Source organism: Peromyscus maniculatus, chromosome 6, assembly GCF_049852395.1.
Source record: "Peromyscus maniculatus bairdii isolate BWxNUB_F1_BW_parent chromosome 6, HU_Pman_BW_mat_3.1, whole genome shotgun sequence".
Classification (NCBI taxonomy): Eukaryota; Metazoa; Chordata; class Mammalia; order Rodentia; family Cricetidae; genus Peromyscus; species Peromyscus maniculatus.
Window position 1 is genome coordinate 109,419,083 of NC_134857.1, and position 13,704 is coordinate 109,432,786.

General features: G+C 44.4%; 1 protein-coding gene across 2 annotated transcripts in view; it reads right to left on the reverse strand.

Moving 5' to 3' along the window:
• The window catches only part of Egf (epidermal growth factor), a 77,879-nt gene that overhangs the window by 23,647 nt on the left and 40,528 nt on the right, over positions 1–13,704 (reverse strand). For both annotated transcript variants that reach the window (XM_015993032.3, XM_076574975.1), the window contains 5 exons: positions 12,977–13,125; positions 9,451–9,555; positions 6,945–7,168; positions 3,022–3,189; positions 1,704–1,835 (listed from right to left, as the gene is read on the reverse strand). In XM_015993032.3, coding sequence (XP_015848518.1) covers positions 1,704–1,835; positions 3,022–3,189; positions 6,945–7,168; positions 9,451–9,555; positions 12,977–13,125 — 778 coding nt within the window. The remainder of the gene's footprint in view (positions 1–1,703; positions 1,836–3,021; positions 3,190–6,944; positions 7,169–9,450; positions 9,556–12,976; positions 13,126–13,704) is intronic.

Below are 13,704 nucleotides of genomic sequence, written 5' to 3' on the forward strand. Positions count from 1 at the left end.
ACACATGAAAGACTTCTGCTCCCTGCTGAAGTTACGCCGGTTGCCAAGAGAAGATGCCAAGAGTCATTTTTAAGTGGTGAGCTGAAACCCTCCCTTTCTCCATTCAACATGATTAATCTGAACGAATGATGGACAGGCAAACCATGGGTGTCCGCCAAGACCTTCCTCAAAAGTGAATGAAGGGAGCCTGCCACCTCAAAAGAAACAGCTGGCAGCATCTGCTTCACATGTTGGGTTCCTCGCTGCAGGTAAGTTTTAGGAAACTAGGGCCTGGGCAGTTCTGATGGGAGCCAATGAACACTGTTCCCCGCAAAGCTGTTACACAGCACACCTTTCTACGGGCTGTGAAGCGACCCCCCCCCACACACACACCCCAGCCTTTCCAACTTCCTGCCTCTGAGAAGTCACGTGAGCTTCACAGCCCTCAACCAAAACAGCACAGGAGTGGACATGAGGCCCAGCTGCTGTCTGTTCCGCTGGATAAAGACAGAAATGTAAAACACTATTGTTTTTGTGTGTTGGAAGTATATGTACTTAGTTATTTTATTATTTATTTATTTATTTATTTAGTTAGTTAGTTAGTTAGTTAGTTAGTTTTTGTTTTTTGAGACAGGGTTTCTCTGTGTAGCTTTGCGCCTTTCCTGGAACTCACTTGGTAGACCAGGCTGGCCTCGAACTCACAGAGATCCACCTGGCTCTGCCTCCCGAGTGCTGGGATTAAAGGCATGCGCCACCACCGCCCGGCTATACTTAGTTATTATTATAAAACATGATATGCTGAGAAATATTAGGCTAATTATTAATGTCATTTGAATTGAGATTAAATGTTTCAATATCCTAAGAACTGATAAATGTAATCCACATATACAAACCCCCTTTCTTTTAAGAACATAAAGGAGTTCTGAATCTAAGAGGTATGAAACTATTATCCTAAGGCAACAAATTAATGGGGGAAAAACAATCTGAAAACCCAATATCCAACTCCATTCCATGGAAAGAGCAATCCATTCACTGTATCAACCCGCCACTTAACATATATTTATAACATGTACACCAAATAATTATGCACTTTTTTAAGAAGGCTTAATAAAATATAAATTATCTTTGGCACATTTTTGGGAGGAAAACACCAAAAGATGACTCCAGATATGCCTAGTTTGGGCATGCACCGAAGGCAGAAAGGTCATCCGTCATGCAGAGCTTACTCTCCCAGCCTTTTTCTCAGCTGTCGCTTGGAAAGACGTGGATCAGGAGCCTCCTCGGTATTTGCCTCCTACACTTGTTTGATACTGTTAAGTCATTTTTGCAAAGGACTCAAGTTTTCCTAGAGTGTGGGAAGACTGCCTTTCACAACCCCTAGTATTAAGAACATAACATTTCTAAACAAACTGTCTCTAAACATCGTTATGAGGTGGTACAATGTGGACATTTAGTTCTAAGCCTCAGCACACCCTCTTACAAGTAGGGGAGAATGGAAGCTTAGAGCCTTCACAATTAGAAGTCAATCTAAGTTAGTCTATAATGAGGAACAAAACTCGCTGGGGGATGGGTGAGGAAACCCAAGCACACTCAGCACTCCTGAAGACATGGGAACACTCAATAAGACAACACATCAGACCCATCCAAAGCAGAAGCAGGGGTGTCCCACTGCCGGGAGCCCGGGGGAGACAGTTCAGCTGCACAGTGTGCCAGCATCTAATTACCCTTCTGAGCACGGCACATTTTCCCATCCTGGGCTTTCCGAAAACCTTCTCGACACAAGCACTGAGCAGTCCCCAAGCTCTCTTGGCAAATGTGTTCACAGCCACCGTTCTTGTGTAAGCAGGGATCTGCACCTAGCAGAGAAGACAGAGAATGTGTGGCTGGGTCTGGAGAAGTCAAGGATGGAGCTGATGCAAGTCAAAGACATCTCTGGGTGAGAACTCGGCCATTCGAAACTGAAGGTGTGCCTAGAACTCTCTCACAGGAGATCCTACAAGGAGGCCCTGATTCTAAGACATCTCAGAATGTTACCTTTTAAGTATTGTTGACCATAGCTAGTAGTTTAGTTTGTAAGGCTCCTTAGTCAGGCATGATTCCTATTTCCTGACCCGTGATCTAGTCAGACTCAGAGATCTTCAGGAGGAGGAGGAGGAGCTGCAGAGAGCTGAGTGACTGACTCCTCCTTGGCTTGCTACTGGCTGCTGCTCACTACTGGCATGTGGGGTGAGGGGCGCCCAAGTAAGGGTTAAGTTTCCACTGCAAAAATCTGAGTTGCCTGAATCAATAACTATTAACACCTATTATTTCTATTTGGTGCTAAGATTTCCAAATGGGTCTTTCCTTAAACTTGGCTATTTATACTTTGTGGTAATCTATATATATTTCTATTATCATCTATAGCTATTTATCCATCTTTCTATCATCTATCTATCTATCTATCTATCTATCTATCTATCTATCTATCTATCTATCTATCTATCTATCTATCTATCCATCTATCCACTATGAAAAAAATCTAAATTGCTTATCTTTTTGTTTAAATTTATTTATTTTGTGTGCATTGGTGTTTTGCCTGCATGTGTGTCTGTGTGAGGGTGTCAGATCTTGGAGTTACAGACAGGTGTGAGCTGCCACGTGGGTGCCGGGAATTGAACCTAGGTCCTCTGGAAGAGCAGCCAGTGCTCTTAACTCCTGAGCCATCTCTCCAGCCCCCTAAACTGCTTATCCTTATTTGCGTAACCCAAGAGTCTTTGAAATGTAGCAAGTAAGTAAAATGGAGCCCGGGGAGGGATGAGGCTGGGGGGATAAAGCCCAGATGACTAAAATCACCACATTAGGGCTGAAGCATAAACTACCAAACTACCAAGCCTGTCTGGATTTTGATTCAAACGATGCCCAAATCTCAGAAAATCTTAACATTTATGCAGACAGATGGAAAAAAAAATCACAAAATCCCCTCCGCCCCCACTGCCTGCTACCATTGGTTATCACGGCCACAGATTCCAGGGCAGGAGGGCCTGTGGGACTTCTCCAGTGTACCTGGTTTTGCCAATGGATGGACCACAACCAGTGACGAGGGCTTCAGCATGCTGCCTTGGAGACGTACCCTGTTTTGGCCAGTCCTCTTGTTCACCCTTATTACCGATGGGATAGCCCAATCCGAGAACCACACGTGATCCTCAAACACGGCTACAGCAAACGGGTGACCTGGAAGCAATTAGAAAGGCCATTCAGTAAGACAGGCTCTCTTCACCGGGGGCATTTATAAGGGGACAGAGCTTAGAACCACCACACTACCCCATGGGTGGCTGCTGACCAACAAGGGTCTTAGCAGCACCGAGGAGGAGGAGGAGGAGGCCAGTGTGGGAATGCTCGGTGCTCATCCGCCACAGACTGAGCTGGAGGGTGTTTGCTGCTGCTCCTTGGTCCGGGCTCCCCTGTCACGTGAATGGCTGTCATAAGCAGTAGATTAATATAGGTGACTGAACAAGTGTTTTTCGAAATCGCCATCTCCATCGCTGTTTTCCCGAGTTTGTCTCTCCTGGCTGCTCTCTATTCTTACACATCATCCTTCCTCACTTCCGGCCCAGGCCTATGCTGCCAAGAATGATCCCGTCTCTTCATATTCACCCTCCTTACCAAGCTCAGCCTATTGGCACCCCACCTTCTGTACCAGTGCCCCCCACCCCTTATCCCGCGAGCCTGTCTCTTTCCTGCCGTGCTGAAGAAAGTTTTTCGAACACCTATTATCTGCTGCCTCCATTTCCATAGCTCCTACTGAACATCTTGCAGGCTGCCTTCTGAGCTGTCCTCAACCAAAGGCACCTGTGCAGGCCCCCGGAACTGCCGTGAGCTGAGCCTCAAGTACAGGCAAATACCACACACTGTCTCAAGCAGTTAGACACCAGAGTGGAGGAGACATACATGCAGAAGCTTTCATTATGGTTCCTCACAGTCACCAGGTAAACGAATGTCTCCCCCATGTGGTGGAAAACTCAAACGATTCGTCATGGCCACAGAGAATGTCCTCCACGTTAGCACTATCGACCAGCCTTATCATTCATTGCGGTCTCTAGTCCTTTGTCCCAAAGTAAAACCACAAATGTAGCATGGGGATTTCTTTGACACGACTGGTGTTCTTTTTATTGTGGTTAGAGGACACAGCACACAAATCTGCCACCTTAGCCTCCGTGGACTGTTGAGCAGCGTGCTCGCATACTGCTGTGCAACCAATCGCTAGAATTCCTGCACTTTGAAAACCTGAACTCTGCGCCACCTCCCCCCTGTCCCCTGAGAAATGCTATTCCACCTTGTGTTGTCATGAGGCTGCCTACTCTGGATTACCATGGGCAAGTGGGAGTGTCCAGCTATTGGCCTTTGTATTCATGTAGCATAACGTCCTTCAAGTTCGTTCATCTGAAACGTGTGTTAGAATTAGCTCCCATGTTCCCACCAACACATTAGACACAATCTTCCTTACCTTAAGGCAAAAGACCACAACTAATTACACTTTAGTTAAAGATGAATTCACTCAACCTTTTCATTAAAAATCCTGAACTGTTGGGGCTGGAAAGACAATTCAGTGGTCATGAGCACTGGCTACTTATTCTTCCACAGGACTCCTAGCACCAATATGGCACCTCAAAACTGTCTAGTTCTACAGGGTAAAATGCCTCTTCTGGCCTACCATGGGCACCAGGCGTACGTGCTGGCAAAACACCCATACACATAAGATTAAAAGAGGAAGGAAATCTTAAACTGTCAATTGAGAAAACACCATATGCGTTGCAGTAGATGGCGCTCTAGTGTCGGAATGATTAAACATAACGTTAATATTAATTAAACATAACATTATTTAATATTGCTCTTCAGGAGAAAATTGCACCATTCATATTGTAATAGCCCTTGAAATCATAAAGTATTTACTAAAGGGCTAAAGGTTTATCTCAGCTTGTGAAGTGTGTGCCTATCATGTTCAAAGCTCTGTTTAATCTCCAGCACCATCTAAATTGGGTGTGGGAATATGCTTATCATCTCAGCACTCTGGAGGTGAAGGCAGGAGGGTCAGAAGTTCAAGGTCATCCTCTACTATATAGTAAGTTCAAGTCCATCTTGGGATACATGACACCCTGTCTCAAAAATAAATAAAATGAAGTATTATATACTACTCTTTTTCATCCAGAATGTGATGTTTTTACATTCTGGTTAAGAATGTTCACATATCTACCTCTTATAATGAAGCTATTGTTTTATTTAATTGGGTAGCATTTAAAAAAATAAAGTATGGCTCCTCCATTAGACTCTATTACAGAAGTTGTATTTGTTTCAACTACATCTCCATTACCTATGAGAAATCAATGACTGTCTGTCGAGTGGACAGATAAGGTCCAATTATAAATGCAAGCTTATCATTATTGATGAAGAATATCATTGTTTAACAATCTTAGAAATATATACAATTTAAGTATTTTTCTTACTCTATTTCAAGTTATAGTATCTAGAAAATTATTGTCTCTAAACTAAATAGAACTGGCAAAACACTCTTGTTTGTTCTTTCCTAAATGAGAGTGATTTTTGATCCTCCTAACCAGTGTCTCAACCCCTAAACTTCCTCCAGCACTACCAGGTTCTCATCTTTCCTTACACAAACCTGCTATCAGCCCCTCTCTAATTTTTATTCATAATGTTTCATACCGTCGTCGTCTAGTATTTCACTTTTTAATGACAAGGTAGTTCGGGCCTTCTGATGTCTGGATCACCTCTGTAACTTGCTCATCGATTTCCTTCTCTCTAGACTTCAATCTGACCACTGCACTATGATCTAGGTGCCTACCCTGAAATGCCAATCTTGTCACAATTAGCTCTTGCTCAACAACACTTACTGTTTCCTTAGTAAATCCAAAATTAGGCTTTATCTGGTAGTTCTATTTACCACATGGCCCAGTTTAAAAAATCCTGGCAGACCCCCCCCCACCCCCCCACCCCACCCCCGCCAAGTCCAGAGGAATTTCCCATGGCACACGGCATTTGTACTTCTCTTTTATAGGCGTGTGTGTGTGTGTGTGTGTGTGTGTGTGTGTGTGTGTGTGTGTGTGTGTTCTGAGTATTATCTGTGTGTGAATGTGTGCGGGTCCCTGTAGAGGCTAGAGGAGGGTGTCAAAACCCTTGGAGCTGGAGTTATAGGTGGTTATGAGCTGCCCAACATGGCCGCTGGGGACCAAACCCAGGTCCTCTGGAAGAGTAGCAAGTGCTCTTAACCACTACACCATCTCTCCAGCCTCTGGCTGGACATTTTAAAGATATTTATGAAAATGTATGATTTCCCATGAAGAATCTGAAAATGCAACAGGGGAGAAAACTTCCTCGATTAATCTTTCTTTGCCCATGTTTACAAATGACATTCATTAATTCCTGAAAGTGATATTATCACTGTAATGGAATGCCAGATTAAAAAGACAGAAAAAATAAAATTTTTATTCTTAAATAAGTTTGGAAAAAATAAGATTTTCACTTTTATTTGGGAAAAAAGTAATGATTATACAACACTACATTTTACTCATTATTCAAGCACTCAAGTAATAATCCTTCTATTTTATAATTCCTGGAGAAGTCTGTTTCTGTAGTCTGGGTAAATGTGTACAGACGTGTACACACACATCCAAGATTTAACACCCCTCAGTACTCAATCAAGATGAAGAAGTTGGAGGCTGCAGAGACCACCCAGCTGTGAAGAGAAGGTGCTGCTCTTGCAGATCTTACGTGTGGTTTCCAGTGCTCACATCCACAACCACCTTCAACTCCAGCTCCAAGGGACCTGACCCCCTCTTCTGGTCTTTGTGGGTACCTGCACTATATGAATGCACACACATTCCCAAACACATAAATATGTGCACATAATTTTAAAAGATAATAGAATGACTGAAAGAAAGATGAAAAAAAAATCATCCACCCCAAAGTCTCACCTACATCATTCTGGGCAAGTCTTCGGCGTTTAGAACCATCCAGATTGGCCATTTCAATCACAGACTGCTTGGTGTCACACCAATACAAAGTGTCCGTTAAGTAGTCAATCGTGATTCCGCTGGGCTCCAACAGATCAGAGCTGGCTATCAGCAGCCGGCCAGAACCCTGAAGGGAAGAGCTTTCAATCCGTGGATACATCCCTGCGTCCGTCCAGAATAGTCTCCTTCAATCAAGAAAACTCACAAGTCAAATTTGCATGAAAAGCTCTTCTATTCTTCCAACACCAAAATGTCAATATAAGTCATTTTAGGGCACATAGAGTGATACACTAAGCATGTAAAAGGAGGAAAATGCAGCAAAAAGCATGTTAAACAATTAAAAACAAAAACAAGGAAAATCCTCAATTATCTGTAGAAGTCCTCATCTGTAGAAAGCATCTTGTACAAAAAAATGGGATCAGATCATTAGATGGAAAATGAATTTATATTTAAAATTGTAGAATATTACTAATCAAATTTGTACCTGAATGAACAGTATTAAATTAATAGCAAATACAATCGATCTGGTAGCTCATCTTTTGGTTTGGTTTGGTTTGGTTTTTCAAGACAATGTTTCTCTGCATAGTCCAGGTTGTCCTGGAACTTGTTCCATCGACCAGGCTGGTCTCAAACTCAGAGATCCACCTGCCTCTGCCTCCCAAATGCTGGGATTAAAGGGATGTGCCACCACTGCCCAGCTTGATAGCTCATTCTTATATTATTCCCATATTAAACTACAATAAAAAAGAATAGTGTGTTTATCTGTTTCCTGGATTTATGCAAGGTGCTGTACCTACTAAGACAGTTTTAACTTTCATGAACTAGGCACATTTTTTTTAAAAAATATCAATATGGTTTAATTGGCTCATCTGGAGATGGGTTCTCATTGTTTTAACCATTTGATTGGCTCTCGATCAATTACCAGTTACTACCAGCACATCGTCCAGAGACTACGAGAAAATTTCCATGAAAAATGAAACAGGATCAGTTTTCTCTTCGCTTTTTAGCAACCCTGAAGAAACTCTTTATTCTCCTTAATTCTCTAGCCTCAAACCAGAATGTGATGCTAATTCATGGTTAGTAGCATAGAATCTACCACTCTTTCATAATTTATATTGCTGCTTATCTGATTCCAGGAATGACCTATTATTTGAGGCCATTTCAAAGTTTTTCTAAATAAAGTTGTAAGTCAACACTCCTAATTTCACTTTCTTCTCAAGAAACAACAATGTAGATTTTTTTTTTTCAAGACAGGGTTTCTCTATGTAGCTTTGCGCCACTCACTTGGTAGCCCAGGCTGGCCTCGAACTCACAGAGATTCACCTGGCTCTGCCTCCCAAGTGCTGGGGTAGATTTTTAAATAAAGGATTTAAAAATGTATGTATATGAGTGTTTTGGTATGTCTATACATAACATTTCATTCCTGGTACCTATGGAGGCAAAGAGAGGTCATTGGATCTCCTGGAACTGCAGTTACAGATGGTTGTGTGCTGTAGAATATTATTTTAAGGTGTGTTACTTTTGTTTATGTTGTATTTGCTTAACTGTGAAGCTGCATTACTTTGCCTGTCTAAAACACTTGATGGTCTAAGAAAGAACTGAATGGCCAATAGCAAGGCTGGAGAAAGGATAGGTGGGGCTGGCAGGCAGAGAGAATATATAGGAGAAATCTGGGAGAAAAAGGAGAAGTAGCCAGAAAAGGAGGAGGACATCAGAGGCCAACCACTCATCTACACAGCCATTCACAGAGTAAGAGTGAAAGTAAGATTACAGAAGTAAGAACTTCTTAGGAAAACGTCCAGAGGCAAAAGGTGGAAGGGATGATTTAAAGTTAAGAAAAGCTGGCTAGAAACAAGCCAAACTAAGGCCAGGCATTTATAATTAAGAATAAGCCTCCATGTGTGATTTATTTGGCAGCTGGGTGGCAGGCCCTGCAAAACAGCAAAGAGTAAAAACAACCAACAACAGTTGTGAACTGCTGTGTGGGTGCTGAGAACTGAACCTGGGTCCTCTGGAAGAGCAGTCAGTGCTCTTAACCATGGAGGCATCTCTCTAGTCCTGACAACATAAGATCTTTAAGGAAAGTACACTCATGGGCTTAAGTCTAATTGGTTAATGAGGACCAAGAGCTGAGGAAGAGATGTTGTTAATCATCCTGGTTCTGAACATCTGAACAAAATTCACAGATCTTCTTGACTTCTGACTGCACTGACCCTCTGCGGTCTTAGCACAAACTTGAGCATCTTAGACACGAACATGATCATAAGCATCTCAGACATGAGCATGGCCATGAGCATCTTAGATGTGAGCATCTTAGACATGAGCATGGCCATGAGCAACTTAGATGTGAGCATCTTAGACATGAGTATGGCTATGAGCATCTTAGACGTGAGCATGGTTATGAGCATCTTAGAAGTGAACAGGGCACAAGTTCAGCATTTGGTGCCTCCTTTTCATAAATACCTACTTGGCCTTTGGATGCACAGCTATTCCTCGTGGCTTCGAGATGTTCTCCTTGATGATTATTTGACGATGCTTCCCACTCAGATCACTCCCTCCAATGAGAGACTTCCTAAAAAGTATTTAACGTTAAGTGGGGAGGTGTTATATCAACATTACTCTTCAAATAAAACTACTCCTTTTCTCATGCCGATACACAGACATGTTCTGTCTCTCTCTCTCTCTCTCTCTCTCTCTCTCTCTCTCTCTCTCTCTCTCTCTCTCTCACACACACACACACACACACACACACACACACACACACACACACACACACTCATAAAGTTAGTACCAGCAAGCCCTTCACACAATGTTCTGTTGATTTAAAATACAGCCAGGCAGTGGTGGCATATGCCTTTAATCCCAGCACTTGGGATGCAGAGGAAGGCGTAGCTCTGAGCTGGATACCAGCCTGGGCCACAGAGAGAGTTCCAGGACAGCCATGGTGACATGGAGAAACCTTATCTCAAAAAAACCAAAACCAACCAACCTAACAAAAAACCCAGTTAACTAGCACCCCCATGTGGATCCTAGGCACAGGACAGGGTAAAGGGGGACTGTGTCAGCAGCCTGGCAGAGACAAAGCCAAAGGGTGAATATTTAGTCTCTTTTGCTTCAAAACCTCCCATCTCCTGCTGGAACTCATGGAAGCCAGAGACTAGGAGGCCAGAATAGTGGGTCACAGACCATAGAAGGAGGAGGGGACAAGTCAGCATAAGGACAGCAGGGGAAGGAGATGTACATAGGCTTCAGTTTTCTTCCACGTTGCTCTAGGGAAGATGGAACATACCAGTCAACCTTCTCCATCACTTTAGTTCCCATGGTTTCAGTTCCTTTGGATCCCTATTCTACTCTTCCCTGGTGGGAGGGAAGGAATTCTGCAGGTGTGACTGGGGAATAAAATCATCCTCTCTGATCTCACTGGTCCATCACTTTTAAGTTTCACCTGCCTGGAGCAGAAGTTATGCAGTGAGAATTGAGCGCCCTGTGGTGCTCTTCAGGCAGAAAGCAAAGCTGAGACCCAAGGGCTGGTGGTAAGAAAGCAAAGACCCAGGGACAGCTAATTTGTTCTGAACCCCCGCAGGCTGGGCAAGAGCCACCCATCAGGAGTGCCCCAAGGAACAAGCACACATGTATCTTTACCTTCATGGGCCAACTAACTTTAGGAGCCAGGATTCCTTAATATTAATTAGTAAGTGTACAGAATTATCAGTGTGCCATGGGCATTTGGATCTGTCTTTTTCTCGCTCAATACGGCCACCCCTTTTTGGGTTTTCATTGACTTAGAGTTGTCATGTAATCTAATACCTAGAATTAAAGTCTCAGTTATTTTTTTTTTTATCAGATTTCTAGCTAATATCAAGGTTTTTAAACTACAAGTCTCTCATTTCCAGACAAATGAAAGGTTTTGTTTAGGCAGCTGTCTTTGGAGGGGAGAGGACTTAAGGAGGGTTTGTTATTGCTGGAGTCAACGTGCTGGGGAGTCTGAGGTCTGGTTCTGCAGGCCCCAGCTGTGCCCACCTACCTCCTGAAGGCATTACCTGGGCAGTGGGCACTAATCACACACTGGGAAAATTAGAGGTGCCTCCTGAATGCAGGGAAATGAGAAGAGAGTTACCTCAGAGGAGCAGAGAGATGTTGACATCTGTGCTCTGATAAACGGTTACACTTCTGAGAACCACCACACACTAGCCCTGTTATTAGCTACGGTTGACACAGAGAATCTCCTTTTAAGTAGGTTCAACATGGAGAAGGCTGCGATTACGATGGCTATAACTGTTTCACAGGAGTTGATTGACATTTGTCGCCTGACACTGGGTCTCACCCATCCTGATGCTGAGTGGAGGGGACAGGACCTCTGTCTGAAGGTTTTGTGGTACTGGTGGTAGTGGGTTTTGAACCCTGGGCCTTCACATGTGAAGTGCATGCTCTACCCCAAGCAGCACCCCAAGCTCTTTCTGTGGTGACTCAGGGAACCTTGAGTTAGCTGCTTAATCTTGGGAAAGTTATTTTAGCACTCTGATTATAAATTCTCTTGGTCTTTAAATTGGAGATCTGAAAGCAGCCCTCGCTGGGACTTAATAGTATCCTGGATGGAGCGCTCTTAGCACAGTAGCTGGTATACTGTCATTCTTTAATAGACAGATACACGAACAGTAAGAGTGAAGGCCAAGCTAACTAAGCCAATGAGTGCAGAGCCATGCTCAGCCTGGACACGGAAAGAGCACTCCATCGGTAACTGCACACCACACCGCACATCAGGCTCACTGTGAAGAGCCTGTTCGCTTCCTGTAACCAGAGATTTTCTGTACATAGCAGAGCAGAGCACAAGTACATGAGCCTGCTCCCTGGGACTCCGAGTTGGAGCTGCTCCCTGGGACTCCGAGTTGGAGCTGCCATTCTCCCAGATGTGAAACCCTGATTCATTTTCGTTTCCTTCAACACGGCTGCACAGGTTACAGATGCTCAGAACGGCCACCATTCACTCCATGGTTTTCAGTTCTTTGGAAGAAATACTCAAGAGCGCAGGACATCTCTCCCATCATCTTGTAAGGGAGTCTGGTTCGTGCTTCCCTCCCAGGAGCAGGAGGTGGGTTCTCTTTAGCACTGCACAGGAGGCAGCCCCTCCCCCCATCTGCCCTCCTCCTGTCCGTTACTGTTTGTTCTCAGGCTCACACAGGCCACGGGCCACGGGCCACTAGCCACAGGGACAGAGGGTGCCTAGGGGAGAGAGATCTCCCAACTTTGCTTCTCTTCTTCCCACAAAGGGAAAGAGTCTGCCTGCCCCGTCCAACCTCAGGAAACGTCTTCCCATCTCCATGCTCTTTCCTCATGCCTGCTCAGCAGGAGCCAGCACACGGATTTCAGTGTAAGACCTGTCACTCACATGCCATGTAAACAACCCGGGACAAGCTCAGCCTCTCTGGACCTTAAGTTCTTCACCTGTAAACTGAAAGGGCCAGACCAGCCAATCCCTTTGGCAGTGTACAATTTCCCTTCATTTGGCAACTGTTCATGCCTGGTCCGCTACTTCTACTAACTCGGTAGCAAGCAGTTGTGTTCATTTTTTAATGGGAAAGTCTGCCCTTTCTTCTGAGCTAGTCTTAGGGCTGATTGAAGAGGCAGCTGCCATCTCCTCCTCTACTGTGCCTTCTGGAAGATACCTATGAGAGAGCCTCATGAAAAGCACGTTTCCTGGCGGTGCTCAGACAGGTTTTGGGCTGCACTGGTGACAGTGGTCTGAACTGCAAAAGCGCACGTTGCTTTCTTGGTCCTTGACATCCTCGCATCACTGTGGACCCTGTCCCATGAAAGGAGAGGCTTGCTTCATGGTGGGGAAGGGTGAGGTGTACGGACAACAATGGAGCCTTCTCTCATCCTCGCCACGTGGGCAGCTGGATTCTTCTACGTTCAAAGTAGAGGATAAAGCTGGTAGCGTCATCCATTTCCTTACCTCTGTCTCCTGCAACATAGAACTAAAGCAAGGCACATACCCACTGTCTGTCCAGTAGAGTCTCCGGCCAATCCAGTCCACAGCAAGACCTTCTGGTGTGTCCACCCCTTCCTTGATAAGTCTTTCTCGCTGGGAGCCATCCATATTAGCTCTCTCGATCCACTTCAGGGATGTCTGTGCAAAATATATCTGCAAAAGAGAACTAGGCATTTCTGGTTTGTTTTCTAAATAGTAATGTAGACTATACATAAAGGAGATGAACAGGTCTTCAGGTCATTCAATGTAATTAGTACTGGAGACAGACAGACATTGTCTACAATAAACCCCAACTGCGCTACTCCAGAATATGTGTAACCTTACGCAACTTAATCTCTATGTGGTGGTTTGAAAAAGAATGGCCCCCGTAGGCTCATAGATTTGAATGCCTGGTCACCAAGGAGTGGCACTATTAGGAGGTGGGGCCTTGTTGGAGTTAGTGAGTCACTGGGGGTGGGCTTTGAGGTTTCACATGCTCAAGCCAGGGCTAGCATCGCGCTCTCTTCCTGCCGCCTGCAATCTGGATGCAGAACTCTCAGCTGCCTCTCCAGCACCATGTCTACCTGCATGCTGCCATGCTTCCTGCTATGATGACAATGGACTGACCCTCTGAACTGTAAGCCAGCCCTAGTGAAATGTTTTCCTTATAAGGGTTGCTGTGGTCATGGTGTCTCTTCACAGCAATAGAAACCCTAAGACATGTCTCTGTTTCTCTCTCTCTCTCTCTCTCTC